This window comes from Odocoileus virginianus, chromosome 2 (assembly GCF_023699985.2).
Source record: "Odocoileus virginianus isolate 20LAN1187 ecotype Illinois chromosome 2, Ovbor_1.2, whole genome shotgun sequence".
Classification (NCBI taxonomy): domain Eukaryota; kingdom Metazoa; phylum Chordata; class Mammalia; order Artiodactyla; family Cervidae; genus Odocoileus; species Odocoileus virginianus.
This window is the reverse complement of record NC_069675.1, coordinates 76,981,096-77,007,348: the sequence shown is the minus strand read 5'-3', so window position 1 is coordinate 77,007,348 and position 26,253 is coordinate 76,981,096. Positions and strand designations below refer to the sequence as shown.

General features: G+C 34.6%; 1 protein-coding gene across 1 annotated transcript in view; it reads left to right on the top strand.

The window, feature by feature from the left end:
* Window positions 1–25,486, top strand: part of GEN1 (GEN1 Holliday junction 5' flap endonuclease) — a 30,145-nt gene extending 4,659 nt beyond the window's left edge. The window contains exons 3-15 of the mRNA XM_020910116.2: window positions 2,640–2,815; window positions 3,708–3,894; window positions 7,227–7,403; window positions 8,926–9,036; window positions 11,178–11,251; window positions 12,807–12,898; window positions 14,380–14,530; window positions 14,831–14,867; window positions 14,958–15,038; window positions 15,973–16,103; window positions 17,968–18,029; window positions 19,521–19,661; window positions 20,225–25,486. Coding sequence (XP_020765775.2) covers window positions 2,640–2,815; window positions 3,708–3,894; window positions 7,227–7,403; window positions 8,926–9,036; window positions 11,178–11,251; window positions 12,807–12,898; window positions 14,380–14,530; window positions 14,831–14,867; window positions 14,958–15,038; window positions 15,973–16,103; window positions 17,968–18,029; window positions 19,521–19,661; window positions 20,225–21,543 — 2,739 coding nt within the window. The 3' untranslated portion in view covers window positions 21,544–25,486. The remainder of the gene's footprint in view (window positions 1–2,639; window positions 2,816–3,707; window positions 3,895–7,226; window positions 7,404–8,925; window positions 9,037–11,177; window positions 11,252–12,806; window positions 12,899–14,379; window positions 14,531–14,830; window positions 14,868–14,957; window positions 15,039–15,972; window positions 16,104–17,967; window positions 18,030–19,520; window positions 19,662–20,224) is intronic.
* The last annotated feature ends 767 nt before the right edge of the window (window positions 25,487–26,253 follow it).

The window sequence follows — 26,253 nt, the reverse complement described above, 5'->3', positions numbered from 1 at the left end:
TCATCTGTCCCTTGCCCTCTCTCAGAGTCCAAAAGACTGTTCAATACATCTGTGTCTCTCTTGCTGTCTCGCATATGGGGTTATCGTTACCATCTTTCTAAATTCCATATATATGTGTTAGTATACTGTATTGATGTTTTTCTTTCTGGCTTACTTCAAGGAGTGAGCTTTAGATCTGGAAGGGCTGGGGAAAAGATGCACCTTGCCTGAGACCACGTGACTCAGGTGTTCTGCAAGAAACCAGAAGGTGTGACTCTCATCCCTAAAAAAGCCATACTGAAGTCATGTTTGATACTCATGCATTCATAAAGTTATAGAACATTGCTTTTTATTGACCACATATTTAATTGAAATATGACTACATCCATATTTCATTACTTAGTATTTAGGCAAGACAACCTTGATTCTGCATATGCTGCAATGTCACCCACATTCAATCTGTGGGCCTTCTTGTGAAATAGACAGTACGAGCACTGGAACCACCATTAGCTAATGCTTTCTTCTCTTTTTAAATCTATAATCCTTCTAAAGTGACATATGAGCAAATGTTTGTGCAGCTCTTCATAAAAATGAGTGCACAAAATACTGCTTGTAACACTGGCCACATTTAAAATTAAGATTCAGAAAAGGACAGCCATGCTTCCAGCATTTATTTTCTTTGCAGTCATGTACAATTTGAGAACATTTACTTTTACTATGGACTCTGTTAAAGGAGCAGACAATACGGTTACATTTTATTTAGAATGGTTTTACATTATGATGAGTTTTTGTCTTAATATGTTTTTGTATCCTTTCTTGTGTTTTTAGAATAAATTAAGGTCATTACTCAGAGGATATCTGTTCTATATCTGTCTAGTCCAAGCTATGGTTTTTCCAGTAGTCATGTATGGATGTGAGAGTTGGACCATAAAGAAAGCTGAGTGCGAAGAATTGATGCTTTTGAACTATGGTGTTGGAGAAGACTCCTGAGAGTCCCTTGGACTGCAAGGAGATCCAACCAGTCCATCCTAAAGGAGATCAGTCCTGGATGTTCATTGGACGGACTGACGCTGAAGTTGAAGCTCCCATACTTTGGCCACCTGATGCAAAGAACTGACTCACTGGAAGAGACCCTGATGCTGGGAAAGATTGAAGGCAGGAGGGGAAGGGGATGACAGAGGATGAGATGGTTAGGTAGCATCACCAACTCAATGGACATGAATTTGAGTGAGCTCTGGGAGTTGGTGATGGACAGGGAAGCTTTTGGTGTGCTGCAGTCAGTCCATGGGGTCTCAAAGAGTCGGACATGACTGAGCAACTGAACTGATCTGTAATATAGTCAGACTGAATCTTCAAATGCTACGTAATACTTTTTATCAAATAATGATAAAGGAAAATAAAAACAGCTATAGATGTTTGATAAAGGAAAACTTGCATATAGAAAATACCAAAGCAGGTTACGATAGCAGAGCTTAAGCCAATTTTGTTTTTAAAATATCATGTACATAGAAAACAGATTTACATTAGTTTTTTTTGAATAGTGAAACTGTGCTGCTGTACTCAGTCGCTTTAGTCATGTCCAACTCTTTGCAACCCCATGGACTGCAGCCCGCCCTACAGGCTCCTCTGTCCATGGGATTTCCCAGGCAAAAATACTGGAGTGGTTGCTATGCCCTCCTCCAGGGGATTGTCCTGATCCAGGAATCAAACCTGCATCTCTTACATTGCAGATGGATTCTTTACTGCTAAGGCACCAGGAAAGCCCAAATGGGACAATAGGTCATTTTAAAATATTTTTCTTTAAAAAGATGTTTTATTTTCCCACAATGAACATGTGTGATGTTGTAATTTAAAAAGCCAATGCTCTATTTTAAAAAAATAATTACGTATTCCTTCAATTCTTCATTTTCTATCTCCCGCCATTTCTCCGTCAGTTTTCCTTCATTAACCCTGTGTTTTTATCTTTTGTTCATGTGTTTGCATTCTTCCTTGTTTTTGTCTTTTTGTTTTTTCCTGATTATGATAGAGGACTAGTCCTATTCTTTTTAGGTATGTAAATCAAGGAGTGAATTCTCCAGAAGACAAATACACATTACCAGATCCTTCGATTTTCTCTGCATTTGTTAGCTCTTATTATTCACTGGAGCAAAGCCAATTACCACCCTTTGGGATGAGGGTAATTTTTCCTTTATTTTCCAGATTTCATGCAATATTAATGTGACCATGTGAAAAATTTTATTCTCAGCCACTGCTACAGGCATCGTGGAAAAGAAGAAAGAATGAAGAGGGACAACCATTGACATTTGGTGACTTTAAATTTTAAAGTTTTTTTTTTTTTTTTAATTTTAAAGTTACTTTATTTTTCAGTAATACAGAGAAACATACTGGATGATATGAGTGGATTTTAAGGACAAATTCAGCATACTATAATCTACTAATAACATTTCAGCTGCTACATCAGTATTTTTGTAGCTACTGAGTGTATTACCATTTTTAATGTTTCAGGTATTCTTGATTCATCCTGAAGAGCTGACCAGTAAAAGAAATGAGAATACTATTTATGAATCATCCCCAACTAGCTCAAAATACACTGTCTAAATTTTTGTTCTGAGCTTCTATGTCTTTTAACAATCTTTTGAAAAGTTTGTTTCAAATAACAGCAGGTAACCACCAGGATGGGAGTAAATGACTTGTGGCAAATTTTGGAGCCTGTTAAACAACACGTCCACTTGCACAGTCTCAGTGGGAAAACCATTGCTGTTGATCTGAGTCTCTGGGTGTGTGAAGCACAGACAGTCAAAAAAATGATTGGGACAGTCATGAAGCCCCACCTCAGGTAGAGTAAACATTCTCAGAATATAGATACGTGATGGAATAAGCTGCGGATGTCTTGGTTTTGTTTCCACTTCATTTGTTTTGTTGTTGCTGTTTTGCATTTTGAGATTTTAAAATGTATTAACATGCCCACATCTGCCGTCTCCATGTTGTGTGCATGTATGCTCAGTCAGTCAGTTGTGTCCAACTCTTTGCAACCCTGTGGACCATAGCCCAGCAGGCTCCTCTGTCCAGGGGATTTTCCTGGCAAGAATACTGCAGTAGATTGCCATTTCCTCCTTCAGGAGACCTTCCTGACCGAGGGATTAAACACGTGTCTCCTGCATTGAAAGGCAGATTCTTTACCACTGAGTCACCTCATACAGGTGACTCACAAATTTTTATCTCATACCCTTGAAGCTTCAGACTCATATACCTGCCTGCCTATTTAAATATTCCCCTAGGATGTTTCAGTGACTAAAAGGCAAGAATTTTGGAGCCATTCTTCCCCTGCTTTACCTCTCCCCATATCCAATCCATCTGAAGTCTTGCCAGTTCCCCTTTCAGAATATATGTCACATTCACAAACTTCTCTCCAGAAGCACTACCTCAGTGTGTGGCAGCGTCTCTTGTCTGCCCTGTTGAGATGAAGTTTTTCACTAGCTTCCCTCCCTCTTCTCTTGGCCTCCTCCTCCTCCAAACCATTTTCACATAGCAATTAGAATAATCATAAATCTCCTTTGCTAAAAAAACAAGCAGTGGTTTCTCAGCTCAGTCCATTTAAAATGATAATAAGTAAGACATTATTGCATGTAACATTTTTGATACTAGTGTCTTTGCCATGTCATTCTGCAATGTTGACTTCTGCTATTCATGTATGATGATTAAAGTATCGTTAACTTTTTCTATTTCAGAAATCTGTTTTTTCGTATCTCATATTTAATGCTAATGGATGTAAAACTGGTGTTCGTTATGGAAGGGGAACCCCCGAACCTGAAAGCTGATGTCATTAGTAAGAGGAATCAGGTCCGGTATGGACCTTCTGGAAAAACACGGTCTCAGAAAACAGGGAGATCACATTTTAAGACAGTCTTAAAGGAGGTAAGCATTCAGGCCTGATTCAATAATTCTGATTTGAATTAGAGAGTGGGTTTTACTGTAATAAACTTTGTTGGTCAGTATCTTTAGTACTTACTGTCTTCACTAAAAGGCCAATGTGAATAGAGAACAGAGTTTATGCTTTGGAGTAAAACTCACCTGTGTTCAAGTTCCTATTCTGGCATCTCGAAACTCTAGGGGCAAGATTTTTAACCTATCTTTGCCTCATTTCCTACTCTGTAAAATGAGGGTAGTAATACTTTACAGGGTTATAGTGAAAATTAGAGAAAATATACATATATCTAAAGCAACTGTTACATAATTGGGACTTAATATGTAATGTTTTATGAAACCTTCAGCACTTAACAAATTCCCAGAATAGCAGTCTCATTAATTCATACTTTACTCATTCAGGATTAATGGTAGTTGATAGAATTTGATTTGGCTTCTCTCAGGGCTTTGTAATTATAAAAAGTTATTATTTTAGTATATTTATCTGTTACAAAATATTATATATCTTAAAAAAAGATAAATCTATAACAAGATAAAGTATGTAAGTAAAACAATAGGAAGCTATAACTATTTTGTATCTTTTTAAATGTGTTTAATTTTTAAAGTTGCCGTAATCATGCACAAATAATTTTTATCTTGGACTTTTCACTTAATGTAGCATACCCGTATTTTCTTGTTACCATATTCTATTCAGAATTATTACTTGTAATGGTGGTACTTGAAATCATTCCCCATGATTGTATATTGTATATTGTTTGCTTTCAGTTCTTCTCTATTATACATGAAATCATGAGAAACATTTTTTTGTGAACATAGCTTTTTCTTGTGATTTGAAAATAAAATTACCCAAAGTGGGCTTGATAGACCTAAGTTTAAGAAGGATTTTATAACTCTTGCCAACTACTTCCTGCCAATACAGATATGAGATAGCAATTTCAGTGCATCCACAAAATCTTTGGATATTAGGAGTTTTATCTTTGTACTATTTAGTATGCAAAGTCAAAGACATTTTTTGGTTTATATAATACATATGAATACATATAATACATACTTAAATATCATATTCTTTTAATGATGAGGTTAAACATTAAGTTAGTTTTAGTCCTCTGTAAGTAATGACCATCATACCCTTTTTCCACTTAACCTTTTTGAGGTTTTACTTTTTATTTTGTTCAGTTTCTTTATAGGCTAAGGATATAAACCTTTTATGATATTTGCTTTGAGTTCATATCCCTATTTTCCTTCTTAAATGTTGGTTAAAATTTTAATTTCTTTTAAAAACATTGCACAAATTAATAAGCTTTTTTCTCCAGAAGTTTTGTCTATTTTTTCTATTTTTTATTTTCATGTGATTAAAAAAAGTAATTTTCAATTAGTGACTATTCCATCTTAATGACTATCAATAATTGAAGAGAATATCTGTACTGGATTCTAATTACATAATCAGTTCCTAGAAATATCTATGGTTCACATACTGAAGGCATTAAACACCCAGTATAAAGCAAACAGGTGTTTGTCTTTTTGAGAAAATGCTTCTATTCTTATTTCTTTATTTCACCAATTGTGATGTTCTTAGACATTTTATGTTGGTTCAGTGTTGCCTGCCCATTAATCGTTATCATATTTCTGTCCAGTCTTTTACTAGGCCTTACATTCTCCTAATCTACTGCCATTTTAGTTGCAAGCATGAAAAGCACAAATTAGTCCTCCAAAACCACCTCTGTCCCACATCATAGAGACTTAGGGCAGGGAAAATGCCAGCCAACCTCATCACAAATTCTGTGCTACCTTTTGAAAAGAGTTAGGAGAACATGCATAAGAATCTGGAATAATTTAAACTCTTGTTGTTTTTTGTGAAAGGATACTTTAACTAGGGGTAAGGAAGAAACAACTGTTTCAGTTGGGCAGCACCTGTAACAAGTCTGTCTCTCTAATAAGGTCGCCCAGCGGGAATCCTGAAAAGTACCTTTTTTTGACATGGTACTTTGTCTTTCTGAACCTTGTCCACCTTGGGAAACATCTAGCAGAGGTTTTTTATTACATAATATAGCATGTAAACAATCAGTTTAAAAAAAGAGATATTTATTCTGTCCCTCAAGAAAAGACAAGTGAATAGCCACTTTTCCTCACCATACTCAGTATTCTCCAATGATAGAATGAGAGTGTGACATATAACACAAAAGAATGCACTAAGCTGTAAAGCTGAACTATAAGCTACCCAACAGAGGTAAATTCATAACCCAAAGAAAGCTATAGCAGATTATTATACATCAGCAGATTGATAATAAACATCCTGCACAGACTTGTGACTTCCCTGGAGCACTCCAACAACAAGCCCCTATGTGGTTTCCCACAATAAGAGAGTTTCATTATACAGGGGAGATGATAAAAAGTGAACTTTAAGGTCTCAAGCCCAAATTGTGTACTTGGAACTTCTTTGAAGGAGCTCATATTGGGATGGTGATCATGTGAAAAGGATTGCTATAGTTTTACGATGTAAATGTTAATGTGATTAATTATTATAATTTAAAGATATTGCCAAACTCTTGAGATAACACTGAACAGTGAAAATTGAATATTCATTACTTTAAAAATATAATTTTTAAATTGATTTTTAACTGGATACAGATTATTTTTTAATTGACATCAAAATTTTTAGCTTTTCATTACAGAAAATTTTAAATAAATACAAAAGTAACCCATCACCATCTTTAAAAATTATCAACTCGAGCAATTTTGTTTCGCCTATACTCCCACCCGCTTCCCTACTTCTACATTGCTGCCGCTAAGTTGCTTCAGTCATGTCCGACTCTGTGCGACCCCATAGACGGCAGCCCACCAGGCTCCGCCATTGTCCCTGGGATTCTCCAGGCAAGAACACTGGAGTGGGTTGCCATTTCCTTCTCCAATGCATGAGAGTGAAAAGTGAAAGTGAAGTCGCTCAGTTGTGTCCGACTCTTCAGGACCCCATGGACTGCAGCCTACCAGGCTCCTCCGTCCATGGGATTTTCCAGGCAAGAGAAGCAAATCCCAGACAGTATTTTTTCTTAATGGGTCAGTACCTTTCTCTAAATGATACAGCTCTTAAAAAATAAAAACATGACTCAATACAGTATTTATTAATGTACGTAAAAGTTCAGCAATCATTCCTTAATGCTCTAAAGTATTCAGTGTGCAAATATCCAATTATTTCTTAAATATCATAATTTAAAACACACCTAAATAGGTACTATTAGTATTTGTAATATACCCGTGAGTTAAACACCGTAAAAAACAGCAATGCAAATGTTCTTAGATTTGTCACACCTGCGCTTTCTTCTCAGTGTCTTGATATGCTGGAGAGCTTAGGCATTCCCTGGGTCCAGGCTGCTGGCGAAGCTGAAGCCATGTGTGCCTACCTCAGCGCCAGTGGTTATGTGGACGGCTGCCTCACCAATGATGGAGACGCTTTCCTTTATGGGGCCCAGACTGTTTATAGGAATTTCACTATGAACACCAAGGTATTTTTTCTTTCTCGTTTTCAGCATTTGTTTTAAAAACTATTTTTTTTAAAAGAGGATTATTAGAGGATTAGATAAACTAAAACATGTAAAATGCTTACCGTAATGCTTGTGCTTTTTTGTGTGTGTGCACGTGGTTGCGAAGTCTTGTCTGACTCTTTGCAACCCTACGGACTATAGCCCGCCAGGCTCCTCTGTCCATGGGATTCTCCTTGCAAGAACACTGGAGTGGGTTGCCATTTTCTTCTCCTGGGGATCTTCCCAGCCCAGGGATTGAACCAGCATCCCCTGCATTGCAGGGGGATTCTTTACCATAATGCTTGGTACACAGCAATTGCTAAATAAAATGTTTACTCATATTAAAACTATCACTACTGCATGGTTCATTTTCTTTTAAATGTGGCTTTGTTTCACATGGTTTAACTCTAAATCACTTTCAATTATGTATTACAAAATGTCATATATGTATTACCTTGAACCAGAATTTCGACTGTTAGTATGCCTCAAAACACCTCCAAGCATACAAAGAGAGATATACAAGGATGTTATTAGTAGTTGCAGCATTGTCAATACTTGCAAAAACTTGGCAAACAACCCAAATGCCCACTGATAGGGAATGGCTAAATACAGCCATGGTTCTCATGGAGGCAGGTCCTACATGGGACATATTCATTGTAACTGTTCAAGGTTCAGCAAGGGAGACTATGGACATTTGATGTATTGAAGCCAGAAAAACTAAACCATTTGCCAGAAAATTCTGTTATCTTTCTGAAAATGCTTCCAGTATCCCCATAAAGGAAAACTATCTTGGAGTCCATCTAATATAATAGTAAGCAATCATTAAGGCCTAGGTGGCTCTAGTAGTAAAGAACTCACCTGCCAATGCAGGAGACATGAGAGATGCAGATTCAATCCCTGGGTCAGTAAGATCCCCTGGAGGAGGGCACAGCAACCCACTCCAGCATTCTTGCCTGGAGAGAATCCCATGGAGGGAGGAGCCTGGAGAGCTACAGTCCATAGGATTGCAAAGAGTCAGACACGACTGAAGCAACTAAGATACCCAAATGTATTAGTGGGCAAGAAATATTGCAAAATAGCATTTTTATATAATCCTACTTTTACTTTAAATAAGCATTTGTATTTATGTGTTAAAGAAAGAGTTTCTTAAAGGAATAGGCATGGCTATCAGTAATAGTTACTTCAGATGATTCATTTACAGGGAATGTTTACTTTCTATAATATACATTTTATGTTTAATTATGTAAGATGAAAATCTACTTTTGTAGACACCAAAAAACAAGAAGAAAAAAATGACTACTATAGTTATTTTTTTAAAGCTATTTTTGAAACTTGATTTTATTTCCAAATGTTAAAATGTTAGCTTATATGAAGATTCTGGTGATCAAGATAATTTTAAACTTTTAGGAATAAATATTTAGAGGCAGCTTTGACAAATTATGTTTTACAATGATTATTTTATTTAGTTTTCTGAAGATGAAACTAAATCTGTACTTTCTTCTAGGACCCACATGTTGACTGTTATACAATGTCATCCATCAAGAGTAAACTAGGTTTGAATAGAGATGCTCTGGTTGGGCTGGCAATACTACTTGGCTGTGATTATCTTCCAAAGGTATCCTGAAATTGTATTTATTTACTATTCATAGTGGCTTTTTCTGATACCTTACATGCTACATAAATATGAATATAATATGGTATTATATAGTGAAGGACCTAACTTAGATATGGATGTAATAAACTATGCAGTAACTAAAATAATCAACATTTCAGGTGGCATTAAAATGCTTGCGCACTGTGACACTGAATGTTATAAATGAGAATAGAATCATAACTGGTACTACAGCTTGAATCTCAGTATACCATTACTCTAAGAGATCCATATTCACATTTGACTCTCCTTTTAGAGAAATATAGAAGCTACTCTTTTCTCGTCTCATGCCAGTGTTAGTTTCTATCACTGTTTGTCTGTGTTCTGGTTTTGAATCTCTATAGTAACTTTCTAACTGTACACATGCTCCATGTTATTGTTACTGTTGCTAGGTAACATGATTATTGGGCTAAGTCATTCATCCCTCTATGCCTATTAGCATTGCATTGAGTTTTGCTCATGAAAGCCTTTTTATTTTATATCTTAAGATAACAATACATACTCAGTGACAGACGGGTGTAATAGGTGAGGGATGAATTAAGAATTACAATGATAACCCCATTCATAAAGGTGATATTTAAAAATACAAAATGATTTATATTGTAGCTCCTACTGTTTTTATATAGTCCCATTATTATGTCCCTGCTGATCATCTTTGTATCCTTATTAAATCCTTCATTATACTGTAGACTGTATCCGTAAGAGAAGTCTAAAGAGGAATGACATGTATTTTTTTTCACTAGAGTATAGGAGAGGGAAAAAGTAATAGGATAGTAAATTATTAATTCTGATTTCTAATCTATGTCACCAGTGACCAAATAGAGAAATCAACAATTTTTTTAACAAGAAAAGAAAACAGGAGGACAAAAAGCTGTTAAATAACACAAAAATTAATTATTGTAGTTCTCATTCTGAAATAGAAGATTCCTATTTCCTATATGTAATTGTATCATAATTAAAGTCTGGAAACAGCCCAGTGTTGAACATAAGAAAAAATTTGCAAACTTGAACTCACAAAAACCAGTTTCGGCTATAGTGGTATTTATTACGTTATAGACTTGCCTATTTTGATTTTTTTATAACTTTGCAACCAAAACTGCTATCTATTTATATCATTGTACTTAATGATCTTTAAGACACTACTATAATAATATAATCTGCTGAAAAAATTTTTGGAAAAAAATTTAATATGTAACTAAATGCTGATACAAGACGGGTCATATGCAAAATATCTAGTAACTGGTTTACTAAAGACATAGGCTGTAGAAATGGAACAAGTTTCTGGCACCCTCTGTTGTGCCATGTGTTACCCTAATCCTGAGTGTAGGTGGGTTGGGAAGGGAACTCAGATTAGGGAGGGGACCCCTTTGCCAGAAGGCACTCAGAATATGTGGGCAGTGAATGTTTACTAACCAGTTTGGAAGTATTTTAACACTGGTATGTCTATCCTGATGCATATTGGCTAAAGAGCAGCATTGCTTACAAAGGCATATTAATAAACTTTTACAGGAACTAGAAGACTCAATCTAAACCAGGAATTGTCATGTGAATATGCATTTATTTATTTATATATATCTAGATGTGTGTATATATATATGTAGTGTTGGAAATTAAATGCTTGTTTTAATTTTCTTAAGTTACTAATTTCAGGAATTAACTTGGAATTCTCCTTTGCTCTATTGGGTGTCTGGATCTTTCAATATTAAATGTTTCATATAGTCAAAGAACATGCCTTTTCCTGATTATAAATATTGCATAGTTAGGTTAAATTAAAATATTATCAAAATAATGAACATAGAAAATGAAATGCTGTTCATCTAAAATGCTGTTCCTCCCTCTCCTAAAATAAACTGTAAGAGCTTTTGTATGTAACTCTGACTTTTTTGGTTACATAAGTTACCACTGTAATTGCTATTTAACCTACAAATCTAAGCCACACCTTATTTTCTTCTGCAGTTTTCATTTACACCTAACAATGCATCTTGCACAGGTAAAATTACCTCCTTCTCTAAGCTGCACAGTCCTACATCGAATGAATGCATCATCATTCATTTTATCTGTTCTTAATGATTAACATTTGAATTTCTTTTCCTACTTTCTGAAAGGGAGTCCCTGGAGTTGGAAAAGAGCAAGCATTAAAACTGATAAAGATTTTGAAAGGGCAAAGTTTACTTCAGAGGTAACTAAAAATTATTTTTGCTTATGACATTAGTCTTCTAGTCTTGTTGAATTTAATGTATACAATAAGTATTGGACTTTCCAAAAAAGGGTTTTGTCTTTTTAAGTTGATCTATGTTTTCATTGACAATCACTTATTTATTCTGACGTTTTCCAAAGAAAATTGAAAAGAACATGTCCTAAGCCATGGTTTGCATCATCAATATTATTAGCTCACTACAAACACAAGTAGTAAGATATCAAATGGGTTTATTTATAACCATGGACATTTGCCATAAGCTATCTTAGACTATTTTATCAACAAGTAGAGATAGACCAAAATAATTAATTTTATATTTAAAATTATTTTTATATAAGTACTTCAATACTATATTTTTCTATAAATGAAATGCCTGACATATTGCAAATATTTAATTAGTAACACTTGAACAAAAGTTTTACTTCACTACCCTTTGTTCTATATTCGCAAATTCCAATGAATTTAGACTATATGATTTGAGGATTCAGGCTTCTCTGATAGCTCAGAAGGTAAAGAATCTACCTGTGATGCAGTAGAGCAAGATCCAATCCCTGGGTCTGGAAGATTCTCCTGGAGAAGGAAATGGCAACCCACTGCAGTATTCTTGCCTGGAGAATCCTAGGGACAGAGGAGCCTGGCAGGCTATAGTCAGTGGGGTTGCACAGAGTCAGATATGACTGAGCGACTAACACTTTCACTTCATTTGAGGATTCAGGAAAATTAAGATTAGAGTATATTGAAGTTTGCAAACTGTGCTGTTTTGTTTTGAGCTTTCAAAATGAGTCTATCAGTCATTTGTTTGATGATGGCAGTTTTTATAAAAAATGAATATTGGTGATAATAAAATATAGAATGAATAGAAGGAAAGGAGCCAGGACACTGGGACAGTTAAAATAATCTTGGCCTCCAGTAGGTATGAGATAGTGAGTAAATGAAAAGAAGCATCAAGTGGTAGAAATGAAGATTGGGATGACCATGAGAAAGATTTCAGATATTCATGCTCTTTCCTAAGATGCCTCTCTTTCCACTGTAAAGCTAATGATAGATCTAAGACTTTAATAAACTCATTGTTAATATCAGTGATTACCATTTTCCAAAGCAGGAAAGCAAAGGTGTACTTTGGCATGGGGATGAGTTAAGGAGTGATTTGGGAATTGTGAAGAGTGAAATAAAAAAGGAAAAGCAAGCAAATATGGCTCTTGACTAACTGTAAATCTTTTTTATTGAGACAGTTTCAGCAAAGGCGAACTTTTGGCAGTATTTTATGTTTGTCTTCACAGTTGAAAATAATGAGATTATATTTTCTTATAATAATCTGTCATTCTAATTTTTATTAATTTAGAATAACCTTCCCCTGAGTTTTAAATCTTTTTATGTTTTTATGTTCCCAGGCTGGGATAGCAACTTTACTGCCAAAGGGAAAATAAGTAGGCAAGTGGAAAGGAGCAGAATAGCCTGACCTTTGAGAACATGGCAGTTTGGTGACCTTAGTATTTGTTTGTTGTTTGTTTTTTCTTAAACCATTTTCTTTTAAAAGGTTTAATCAGTGGAATGAACAGTCTTGTTACTCTAATTCACAACCAGCACTCGTTAACAAACTGGCTCATTGCTCTGTGTGCTCCCATCCAGGTGAGCAGACATAAGGAATGATATCTCTATAACACTGCTGTCTAGCTTCCTATGTTTAGTATATACCTATGTTTCATATATATTCCTTTGGTACTTTTTACTTACCTACCTTGCTTAGCACATTGGGAACCTGCAGGGTCAGGAGTTGTGTCACATACACACAGTAGACACTCAGTAAATACTTACTGAATGAAGTAATGTCATATCAATGATAGATATAGGATAACTAGTTTCAAACTGCATTATCAAATTATTTCAGTGTTAAAATTATGTTTTCAATGTAGAAATCCATTTTAAGAAAAAATTGTACTGATAAATCTTAGGGAAAATGGAAGTGAAACCCCTTGTTTTTATGTCAGTGATTTGTTTATATTTATATGGTATATTTTTATTGTGTGTGAAGATAGTGACTTAACATTAATTTCTAATACATGTTCACTGTTACTGAAAATAGCTTGGATTCTCTTCATTAGTCTTGATTAAAAAATGACGTCCATGGAAAGTCCCTGGCAGTCCAGTTGCTAGTACTCCATGCTTTCGGTGCCAAAGGCACAGGTTCAATCCCTGATCAGGGAACTAATAAATAGATAAAGAACCCATCTCTCTCTTTGTAATATAAGAATTGTCTTTTTTTTTTTTTTTTTTAATAAAAAAAAGATGTTTCTGACTTGTACTGTGTCAAAAAATCCTTTTGCTCTCAGGAGAGATTAGGAGATCATGTTAGCTCATCTTTTAAAAGAAATTCTGCTCTATCTGTTTTTCTTAATATATTTTCATTGGCATTTAAGAATTATAGATGATAGCGTGGAAGAAATAAATGTTTTTATAGATAAGATGCAATTCTGCAGGGGTTTTTTTGATGCCTCATGAATTATGGTTTTAGGTCATATCACTTATGTAAGCTCTCATGTAATCTCAAGACAGTGTTGAAGGTAGTCATGCTTTCCTTTCAATGGTCACTAGGGCCCAACATCCAGGCCACAACCAGAATTTGTTTATGTTCCAAGCTTAGTTTAAAAATAGCTATATAGGTAACTGAGAGCTAGCCACTAGCAGAGGTAATAACTGCTGTATTCCTTTCATATTCTTATTTTTTAAAATTTTAAGGATTATTCTATTGCCTAAATAATTTTTTACCAACAATATCCTTCTTGTGTGTAACTACCACTTACTCCACAGTCTTCCATCAATTACTCTAAATGTACAGTCATGTTACAAATTAACACTTTCAGATAGAAGAGTGATTTACAAAAAGTTAAAATAGTGTCAGTGATGGTAACAGCTAAGGAATTAGTTTATCCTAAGAATTACTATTGTGTTTATTACTCTATTCAACCTAAATGTATTGAAACCCTTTTATAGGCTAGGTGTTATGCTAGACGGTATTTGTTTTTAAAAATTTGGGTAAGGCAAAGAAAAAAATGTATATAGAAGATAATTCTAAAAGCAGTGAAAATTATACTTTTTGTGTCTCCGTAAAGGTTCATCTAAGGATCATGAACATAATGGATGCAAATTATGTCAAACTGATCAATACTGTGAACCACATGATTATGAATACTGTTGTCCTTGTGAATGGCACCGTACAGAACATGAGAGGCAACTGAATGCAGTAGAATACAATATCAAGAAGTAAGGTTTTATTTTTGTACTCTGTTTTCTGCCATGGGACCTGTTTATATACCTTTGGTTGAATTCATAACTTCCCCTCATGTGTAGATTAATAGTGTTTCACAAAATCCCTTTCTTGATTCTGTTAAAAAATTTGGCCATCTTGGAAGATAGTAGTTTAATAATATTTCAGTGAGAAGGTTGATAACTGGTATACTCTGCAAGGACACGTTTCAATAAATGAGATTTAGAGGTGATGATTTTAGAATCTACCTAAAATTGCCTGATTATATTAATAACTTGTATATAACTTATTTTCAGAAAAGCTTGCAGTTGTGAGGGATTCCCATTCCATGAGGTAATGAGTAATAATTCAACTATGTATTTATCTCAGAAGCTTTTTATAAAAGTTTGAAGTCTCCATTCTTACTTTCTTGTCTCTTGCTAGGTTACTCAAGAATTCCTTCTGAACAAGGATAAATTGGTGAAGGCAGTCAAGTACCAAAGACCTGATTTATTGTTGTTTCAGGTATCTGAAAATAAACTCTTACTTTACAGTGTAAAGTTGGATACTAGAAAGATAAGAAGAGGTAATCACTTTGATTGCTCTGAAAGGAGGTTTGAAGTAGATAGCTATTGAGTACATGTGTGTTTTGCAAACATTTATGTCTACTTTTCGTTCCTTTATCACATAGTAGCTACATATTGCAGACTGTAAGGCAAATCACAGTTAGCTGTGCCTTACAAGACTCCTGAACGACCGTGTGCAGATGTGTTGTCTTCAGGGCTGTGTTGAGGGAGAGCTGCTAATAACTGGGGAATGTGAAGATCAAGCATATTGTTATTGAAGACAGTACAGTTTACGAGCGCATTGATCTAAATTTAAATTTGGACAGTCTGTCACTTACCGTGTAACCCTGGATATGTGTTTTCCTCAAAAAAAGAAATAAGATTACCTATCTTGTGAAGTCACTTTGAGGATTAAGTGAGACTATTTGTGTTAACCCCTAGTATAGTAAGTAGAGAAACAGTCACTCAATAAATTGTAACTGCTTATTGCTTAGCTCAACAACCACAGTAATAATAATGGCAACCAACATTTATTGAACACTTAAAATTTGATATTATATTTAACACATTGCGTGTAATCTTCCCTAACTTCATAATCAGTGTGCTCAATTGTATTTTAATTTAGCCTCAGAGATAAAACCTGAGGCTAAAAGAGGTTTAAGTAATTTACCCGACATCTAGGAAATATGCTGGCATTCAGACCCAGAACCCTCACACTGAAATCATTATGCAATATTGCCTCCTTAGGAGGCTCACTGCCCATTATGGGCATCTTCTTGTTGACACAACTTTAATATTAGTTATCTCTTACAGAAAAGATAAGATCACCTGAGAGTGCTATTTGTTCACCAAGAGATAATGAAGTCTTATTATATTTTTTATTACATTTACAGAGATTTACTCTTGAAAAAATGGAGTGGCCCAATCACTATGCATGTGAGAAATTGTTGACACTGTTGACCCACTATGACATGACAGAAAGGAAGCTCGGTCGAAGGAACTCTAATCAGCTGCAGCCAATTCGGTAATTTAAAGAATTGTGTGGACAAATCCCTGTGTTTTTTTGTAACATCTTATGATCTAAAATATTCTTCTTAATATCTTTAATAATAGGGTATATCAATATATCTCTTTGTTTTAGAAGAATGGAAGAAAGGTCTGATGGAATATTAAAAGTTTGTTCAGGGGTTAGTGTCAGGATAACATAGTTCATGCTTTGACACTTCTTAGCCTCAAACATATAGTAATAATAGACTATTAAAAGAAAGAAATATAAAAAGTTGTGCTGTGCAAAGTTGCTTCAGTTGTGTCTGACTCTGTGCGAGTCTGGGCTAAGGACTTCAGCCCGCCAGGCTCTTCTGTCCGTGGGATTCTCCAGGCAAGAATACTGAAGTAGGTTACTGTGCCCTGCTCCAAGTGATCTTCCCGACCCAGGGATCGAACAAGTGTCTCTTATGTCTAACTTGCATTGGCAGGTGGGTCTTTTACCACTAGCGCCACCTGGGAGGCCCCTATAAAAGTTGTAGCTAGGCTTAACTAGATAATTATCTCAGTGGACCAGAAAGGGAACAGTAAGTGGTAAAGTAAGTGGAGGGGCTGAAACTGAGAATTGGTGCCTCTCAGTGATGGGTATATGATTATTCATTTTACTATTCTTGAAATTTTTCTTAAAGTTTGAAAATTTTCAAAATAAAAAGTTTGGGGAAAATATTAAAGAAAAAAGATAAGTTCCAAAGGAGTCACAATCCATTAGCATACATCTTTGATGACAATAGTAGTCGTCATAATGATGGAGTAATATTTCAAAGCTTTGACTAAAAATAATCGGCAACCTAGACATCATTAAAATTATTCACTGGTTGGCAAGACACTTGCAGATATATGAAGATTAAAAGTTTGCCACTCACAGACCCTCATTAAAAGCACTATTAAAAGTTGACTTCAGCAAGAAGGAAAATGAACTCGGGGGGAAGATGAGGATAATAACAAACAGCGGTCAGCCATAGAAATTGATAAAATATATTTAGCTAATTTAATAAATTGGAAAAAATGTGTATATACATATCTTCATAATGCTTGATAGTTAATATATGTTTATGATAATAAACTGACATCCCAAAGTATGCATGTAAACAGTTAAGGATAACCATTAAAACATGAGAAATACAACTTCTGTCTTTAAAACCAGTACATGAAATAGGAATGTAAAACTCCAACCAAAAGATATAGGAAGGTGGAAAGGTAAAATAACAAAGGTGATCTTTGAGATGAGGTAACCAGAGCCACAAATAAGATGTATGAATGAATCCAACTATGTCAATAATCATAATGAATGTAACGATTAAAATTGTCTATTAGATGAGTAAACAAAATATAGCAATATTCTGCTTCATAGGGCACTTGCAGAATAAAACTATATTAAGTTTGAAAATAAAAGAGATTAAAAGATTTACCAAGGCAAAAATTTACCAAAGTGATGTAGCAAAGTTAGTAGAAGCAAAATAAACTTTAAAACAAAAATTGTTACTATGTAAAAGAGGAACACTGAATAATAATGAGAGGAAAATCTGATAAGATCTAACAATTACAAACACTATCTTTTATTTTTTTTTTCATTTATTTTTATTAGTCAGAGGCTAATTACTTTACAGTATTGTAGTGGTTTTTGCCATACATTGACATGAATCAGTCATGGATTTACATGTAAACACTATCTTTTAAATAAGCAAATCAGAAATAACTACACAGTAGTTCCTTACAGAATCTTTAGAATATTATTAAAACAATAAAAATTAGTGGGCATTGAGTTATTCAGTCAACAAATTGAAGATTTCCAAATAACTCATGCAATCAGACCCCATTAGATGTGGCTTTTTTTTTTTTTTCAGAATCGTTAAAAACCGAATCAGAAATGGAGTTCATTGTTTTGAAATAGAATGGGAAAAGCCTGGTATGTACATACTTTAAGGAAAATTTATAACATTTAGTCACGTATGTTTAGCAGATATTATGTGTAAAACGTGTATATAAAAAGAAATGGATCACATACACCAGTGTACTTGTGCTATATGTAACTCAGAGTAAATTTTAAATGTCTTAAATTGATATTCCTTTTGTAGTTAATATTTACAAAAGCAATATGGAAATGGTTTTATATACATTTCTCAAGAAAATACTACTACAAATAGTCTGGTCATTGGATTTCACTGTATAGTCAGTTCTCAAGAAATGAAGGTTGCTGATAGCACCTGTGGTGCTTCTGTTCCTTTCTTCCTTTCCTTTCCTTCCTTTTCTTTCTTTACTATATTTAGTTTTCATGGGAATTTATAGTGTCAAGTTACTCTTATTTTCTTTAGACAGAAATACAGTGAACTCTGAATTAGCTCCAAAACTGAAGGCAGGGGAAGTACTGAGCACTTAAAATGGAAAATAATCCCAAATTCATTTCTGTTTGGCTTTAAAATTAGATTTATAATTACATGTGACTGAGTGAGAGAATAGATTTCTCAATAAAAGTTCTAATTGATAAATGATAAAGAATTACATAAGCTGTTTAAGGGAATAATAGGAAAGTAGCTAATGAATTTTGAAAACCATGTAGAAACAATTTCACCTACTAGAGTGTATTTTCAGGAAAGACAATGGCATTAACCCAGTTTGGCCATGCATCTCTTCTGTCTGGAACTCAGGGTTAGGTGCCCACTTTCACTTATCCTTGTTGGAGTTATCCCTTAAGGAGAAAATGAACCCCAGGTTGCTTGAAGAAATACTCTTAAGTTCACTTGTTTCCATTGTTTCTACTTCAGGCACATTAACTTACATTTCATGATAGTTTGGCTTCTTATGTAGTTTTGCCCTCATATAGGATAAACATAAGAATCCAGTGTACTATTTATGTATCTCATTGTGAATGTACACATTAGCATTCTCATTTTTGTTTATTGAGTTCTTGTGAGTCAAATAAGCCTGGTTATTTCCTCAAGAGACTGATAATCTTTGAAACGCGATCTGGAAAATGGTAATATTTTTGATGACCTATCAATTCTGTCCTTTTCAGAAGCTACTACTAAAGAAAGCCAATGTTACAGTTTTAGGAAATTGCCTGTTTCCATTCTTTATCTGGAATTTTACCCTTATTATACTGAATTAAAACTGACTAACCTTATATAAATAAAGTTTTCTCTAAGCTGTTCCTACCATCTCTGAAACAAGAGAAATTTAAAGTTCTAATTTAAGTGGAACTTCTTTCCAGCTCTTGCCAGGTGGAAAAAGCTCACTTCTGTATCAACAGATTATTAGAATAGAGATGTTATAAAGTAAGATTTGCATGAGTTACCCATTTGTGAATGACCTAGTTGACCTGGTAAACTGAGTTACCTGGGAAAATGGAGTATTTCAGATCTGTTAGTAAGGTTGTTTTATTGTATTTTTAATCCTTTAGAACATTATGCTGTAGAAAATAAACATGGAGAATTGGCTCTACTAACAATAGAAGAAGAGTCATTGTTTGAAGCAGCTTATCCTGAGATTGTTGCTATTTACCAAAAACAAAAGTCAGAAAATAAAGGGAAGAAACAAAAGAGTATGTATCACATTTGATAACTATTTATGCTTTGAACATGAATGAATTGTCCTATTTGAACCTACCTTGTCCAAATTTTGCTGAAAGTTCTGTAAAATCAAGAGTAAGGATTATACTCTTGCTCCTTTGTCTTGACATACTTTGTCTTGACATACTTAAAATCTAAAAACCAGGAAAAAATCATTCTGCTCTGAGTCTGCTAACTTAACTGAGTATTATTAATAGTAATTACACTAACCATTTATTGAGCAACTAGCATGTATAACATATTTAGGATTATAAATACATTTTCTTTATTTCCCAGAACTCAGTGGAGAAATTTTAACACTATTTTATAACATGACAATAATAACAGTATTTCTGAAAGAAAATATTTTATAATATTTTATTAATAATTATTTTGTTATAATTAGGTATAAAACAGTTTTCAGGAATGCACTGAGAAGAGGCAAAAATTGATCATACAGATTTCTGATCTGAACTCTTTTTATTTACCCACGTTAAAGAAAATAAAATAGATTTAAAATAGATTTTAATTGTATTATATATTTGTTTCTTTTCAGGCATGAAAATTAAGTCTAAAGGAAACATTTTGCCAGAATCAGATGAGATGATGAATGTTCAATCACACATGACTGTAAAACCCACATGGGAAATCTTTCCTAAGCAGATATCCAAGTTAAGCTTGGAAATTTCCCCTGATTCTACATCACCCGAGGAATTTATTTCCACATCATTGAATGTCTTGCTTTTACCTGAAGATGCTGCCTGTTTGAGTACACAAGAACAGTTAATATCTTCTCCAAGACCTTTGGCTATACAGCAAATTAAAGATATCAGTAAGTCTCTAACTGCAGAATCTAGTCAACCTAGTACCTCATCCCATAATATATCCGCAGTTGCTGATCTGCACTTGAGCACCATCGACTGGGAAGGTACTTCTTTTAGTAATTCTCCGGCCATCCCCAGGAACGCATTCACTCATGGTTTAAAATCGGAACTTGAAACAGCTATTCCTGACAATTTTAAAAATAATCCAAAGCAGTTGTGTTGTGAATCAGAACGGCTTACCACCAGTGTTAATAAACTCTCCTATTGGGGTCTTCAGAAGACTAATCCTGAGGAGGACCTTCTTTCTGGCATTAGTGATTTACGTCTTCAGGATTTACCCTTAAAGGAACGAATACTTATAAAATCATATCCTCAGAATACTTTAGAACCACATGTTGACTTAAAAACTTTGTCCCTACTTACTGTAAAAGAACAGTGTGTTGCTAATAATACTTCTCATTGTCCATCACATCTTTCCAAGGATCTTCTAGGAATTCATTGGCAAAATGAATCTAGAAACTGTAAAATTCCAAAAGGAGACCAGCTGTTTCAAGAAAATGATAAATCAAATACATCTGTACCCTTGTCTGTCAATAACCCAGGAACGAAGACCTCCAATGTTAGAACTGGGCCACCAAATGCTGCTTTATATCATAGTAGAAAAGCTGGCTTTCAAATTGCTCAGAAAACTGTAATGAAGAAGAGCGTTTGCCTTGACAGACCTTCCTCTGATGAAGAAAGTGTCCCAGAGTTTGGGAAAGCTAAATCCACAAGTCAAAAAATGAAGCAGAGTTCTCAGAAGCATAGTCCAACCCATTTCAAGAAAAATGATGCCAACAAGTTGAGTAACCCTAAGGCATATATTAAAAAAACTCAGCAGTGTGTCCAGGCTTATAAAACAGCTGGAAATGAAGAAGCCTGTTTCCCAGATGCAACAGAAGAGCCTCTGAGTTTTCTCCGACACCATAAGGATAAAGATGACTCTGGTACCTTGTTGGATAGTCCTCTTCCTTTAAGTCAGAGATTAAAGCTAAGGTTGCAAAACACTTGAAATTTCAAGTATTCAACTGTGACTTAGTATTCTGGTACTGTTGGCATTAGCAGAAGCAGAAGGAAGGTATCTGATTAGTGTGTAGTAGAAAAATTTAATGTGGTTCTATATATTATGAGACCCTTGCCATTTTCATCAAAACTATAATTAAAATGTTCCCTTAAACTTCTGTTTTAAAGCACTATCCTCTGTAGTGAAAATTCCAGATAATGTATATTTTTATAACATACTTTGTCCATTTAAAAAAATATCTTTACTGATTATGCTTTAGTTATATCCTTAAAGTGTTAGCATAGCACTAGACACAGAGTAAGTGCCGCACCCATTTGTTCATTTTTACTCATTTCTTCCACAAGCCTCTAAAGCATTTTTGGATATTACAACTTGTTTCCCACAGGGTAACTCTTTATCATTGCCTGCATTCTCATGTCTTCCATTGTGCCTTTCTGGGAGTTATATTTACTCTCAATGTGAAGATAGTTTCAACTGCTCTTCAGTTTCGGTAATCTCATTCTCTTTTGTGAAATAAAATTCACAAAATTTCATATATAGTAAAACTCATGGTTGTAGTAGTTGAATAAATTTGGAAAGCTACTTCTTACATATCCCCAGAGGTTCACAGGTATGCCAAGTGGACAGAGATTTGAAAAATAGAATGTATAACCAGAAGAGTATTAGAAACTTGCTCAGGATCATGCAACTAATTAATAGTGGTATGGGAACCAGATTTCTTTTTTATAGCACTTTTTTCTCTCCCTTTTTGTAAAAAAATGAATCTGTGGCTTCCTGGATGGCTCAGGGGTGAAGAATCCGCCTGTAATGCAGGAAACACAGATTTGATTCCTGGGTCAGGAAGATCCCCCTGGAGAAGGAAATGGGATCAAACCCAGGTCCCCCGTGTTGCAGGTGGATTCTTTACCAGCTGAGCCACAAAGGAAGCCTAAGAATACCAGAGTAGGTAGCCTATCCCTTCTCCAGAGCCTGGCGGGCTCCTCTGGGAGCATGGGGTGGCAAGAGTCAGGCATGGATTAGCAACTAAACAACAACATATAATGCTCACATCAATACCTCCAAATATTAAGTTATTCATTACTTTACCTACCACTCAAAAATTCTAAAGGGAACCAGATTGGAAAGGAAAAAGTAAAACTATTGCTACTTGCAATGGTAAGACCTCATGTTTATGAAATTCTGAGGAATTCACTGAAAACTATTAGAACTGATCAATGAGTTCAACAGGTTTAGGATACAAGGTCAAGATACAAACATCAGTTGTATTTCTATACAACTGCAATAAATAATACTAAATGAAATTAAGTTCTTTTTACAACAACAAAAAAATACTTTGGAATAAATTTAACAAAAGAAACAATATATACTCGGAAACTATAAAATATCACTGAAAGAAATTCAAGATAATCTAAATAAATGAAAAGACATCCATGTTCATGGATCAGGAAACCTGATATTGAGATGAGAATACTTCCCAAACAGATTTTCAGATTCAGTGCAATCCCCACCAGTTCCAGCTGATTTCTTTGCAGAAACTGATAAGCTAATTCTGAAATATATATGGAAATTTAAAAGACACAGAATAGGCAAAATAATCTTTACAGAAAAGAAGTGACAAGGTAATACTTGCCCTTCTGATTCTTATTTCAAAACTTACTACAAAACTACAGTAATGAATGTGTTGAGTGCCATAAAGGTAGACATATAGATCAGTAGGATAGAATGGAAGGTCCAAAAATATGTCCTTAGGCTTCTCAGGTGGCTCAGTGGTAAAGAATCTGCCAGCAAGGAGACATAGGAGAAAATGGGTTTCATCCCTGGGTTGGGAAGATCTCTGTAGGAAAAAATGACAACCCACTCCAGTATTCTTGCCTGGAGAATCCCATGAACAGAGGAACCTGGCAAGCTACAGTCCATTAGGTCACAAAGAGTCGGACATGACTTAGTGACTAAACAACAACAGCAGCAATAACAGAAACTCATTTGACTTTGCTTTCAGCTTCCTCTTTTAAAAATTTCCCCTATGCCTTTAAATAGTTTAGAATAATTATAATTAACACGATTTTACGTATGGAAACAATGTTTACTTTGAAGACCTGACATTAGAAAAATTGACAGTATGGTGACTACCAAGAGTGTTATTTCCTTAGTAAACTTACCACAGTTTAGAGTTTAGCCAGTTTTGAACTAGTATCACATATTTTTAGTAATCTCAGTTTTAAATGCACGTGTAATATAACTTTTAAGTTTTTCAAGGACTTATGCTTTTGGCATAAATTGGACATTAATTACTGCATAGATACGTGTACAGCTCTAAGTTCTGAAGTTAGAGTTGCACAAAACCCCAGGGGATGAGGATGAAGTTCTACTTTGGAGTAATTAATTTGGTTTTGAACTGCTTACCTGACCCCACAGACATATACCTAAAGACTCCTTTTTCACCAACTTTTTTTTATTGTAATATAATTTATGTACAATAAAGTCCACTCATTTTAAATGTAAGTTTGATGAATTTTGGTAATTGTGTACATTTGTGTAACTTACACCGCAATCCAAATGTGGAAGATTTCCCTCACCCCGAAGTTTCTTTATGCTTCTTTGCAGTTAATCCTCTCTCCCAAGCCTTGATCCCAGGCAACAACTGATAATGCTTTTCTCACTATGGTTTGCTTTTCCTAGAATTTCTATAAACAGGACCATGCAATATATAGTCTTTGACTTTCTACTTAGTACTTTTTTAAGACTTATGTATGTTGTATATATTAATGTCTTGTGGTATAGAGTAGTATGACATAATTGTAGACATAATTGTATGACATAATTTAATTATAGAGTAGTATGACATAATATTCAGTTCAGTCGTTTAGTTGTGTCCAGCTCTTTTCGACCCTATGGACTGCAGCACATCAGGCTTCCCTGTCCATCAACAACTCACAGAGTTTGCCCAGACTCATGTCTATCAAGTCGGTGATGCCATCCAACCATCTTGTCCTCTGTTGTCCCCTTCTTTCTTTCCCAGCATCAGGGTCTTTTCAGATGAGTCGGCTCTTCACATCAGATGGCCAAAGTATTGGAGTTTCAGCTTCAGCATCAGTCCTTCCAGTGAATATTCAGGGTTGATTTCCTTTAGGATTGACTGGTTGGATCTCCTTGCTGTTCAAGTGACTGAAGAGTCCTCCAGCACCACATTTCAGAAGCATCAATTCTTTAGCACTCCATCTTTTTAATGCACTGTTTAGGTTTATCATAGCTTTTCTTCCAAGGAGCAAGTGTCTTAATTTTGTGGTTGCAGTCACCATCCGCAGTGATTTCGAAGCCCAAGAAAATAGTCTCTCACTGTTTCCATTGTTTCCCCATCTATTTGCCATGAAATGTTGGGACCGGATGCCATATCATTTTTTGAATGACATAATATTAATACACAATAATTTTTTATTATTTCATCAGTTGATGGAAAATAGAGTTGTTTTCACATTTTGGCTATTATGGATAGTGTGGCCATGAATATTCAGAAAGAGGTCTTTAGGTGGACATACATTTTCACTTCAGATAAATAAGAAAGAGATTGCTGGTTCATATGATCAGCATATGTTTAATTTTTTTAAGATACTACCACAGTCTTCCAAAAAACCATTATGTTCCCAACAGCTATACATTGAGGTTTTAATTGTGCTACATTGTCACAAAAACTTAATGTCAGTCATTTTCATTCTAGTCTTTTTAACTGGTGCATGGTGGATCTCATTGTGACATTGTCTTTTCCTGATAATTGAAGAAGTATCATGTGCATATTGGGGATTTGTGTCTTCTCTTGTGAAATTTCAATTCTTTTGCCAGTATTTAAATTGGGTAGTTTGTCATCTTATTATTCAATTATAAGTGTTATTTTTTTTCTAAATAAAAGCTCTTTGTCAGATACATGTTTTGCAAATATTATATCCCTGAGTCTTTCATTTTAACTGTCTTTTAAAAAGCAAAATAATTAAAATGTTCATGTCTATTAATTTTTGTTTACACTGGCCTATTTAAAATATATTTGTCTAACCTAATGTGCCAGCTGTTTTTTCTGTTTTCTCCTACAAGTTAAATGGTGTTTACCTCTTACATTTGGGTCTGATTTGTTTCAAGTTAATTTTTGTGTATCATGTGAGATAAGAACTGAGGGACATTTTTTTCCCATACAGATATCCACTTGCACGATCACAATTTGTTGAAAAGAAATCTTTTCCCTCATTGAATTACCTTGACTCCTTTGTTGAAAAATCAATGGCCCATGAAAAGTGTGAGTCTTTTGTTGAACTATTCTTCCCATTGATCTGTTTGCCTATCATCACTCCAACACCGCCATCTTGATTACTGTAGATTTATAGTAAGTCTTGAAATCAAGCAATTTATCCTTGTTCATTATATTTTCTTATCAAGTTTACCAATTGACTGCCATATTACTAAAGCTAATAAACAACTTACAGTCTTAAATTTACCTTTCTGCAGAATCAAGGACAGCTGAACTTTCTTTGAAACCTTCTATTATCTTGTTTTCCATGTCAACACTGCTTCTTGGTTTATCTTCCTCCTTGGCTATCATTTTAAACTCCTTATAGGCATAAATATTCATACTTATTCAATATTAATACTTGTGTTCCTTCAGTTTTCTTTCTTATTCACTCCAGATATTTTCTACCCTCATGACTTCAGCTG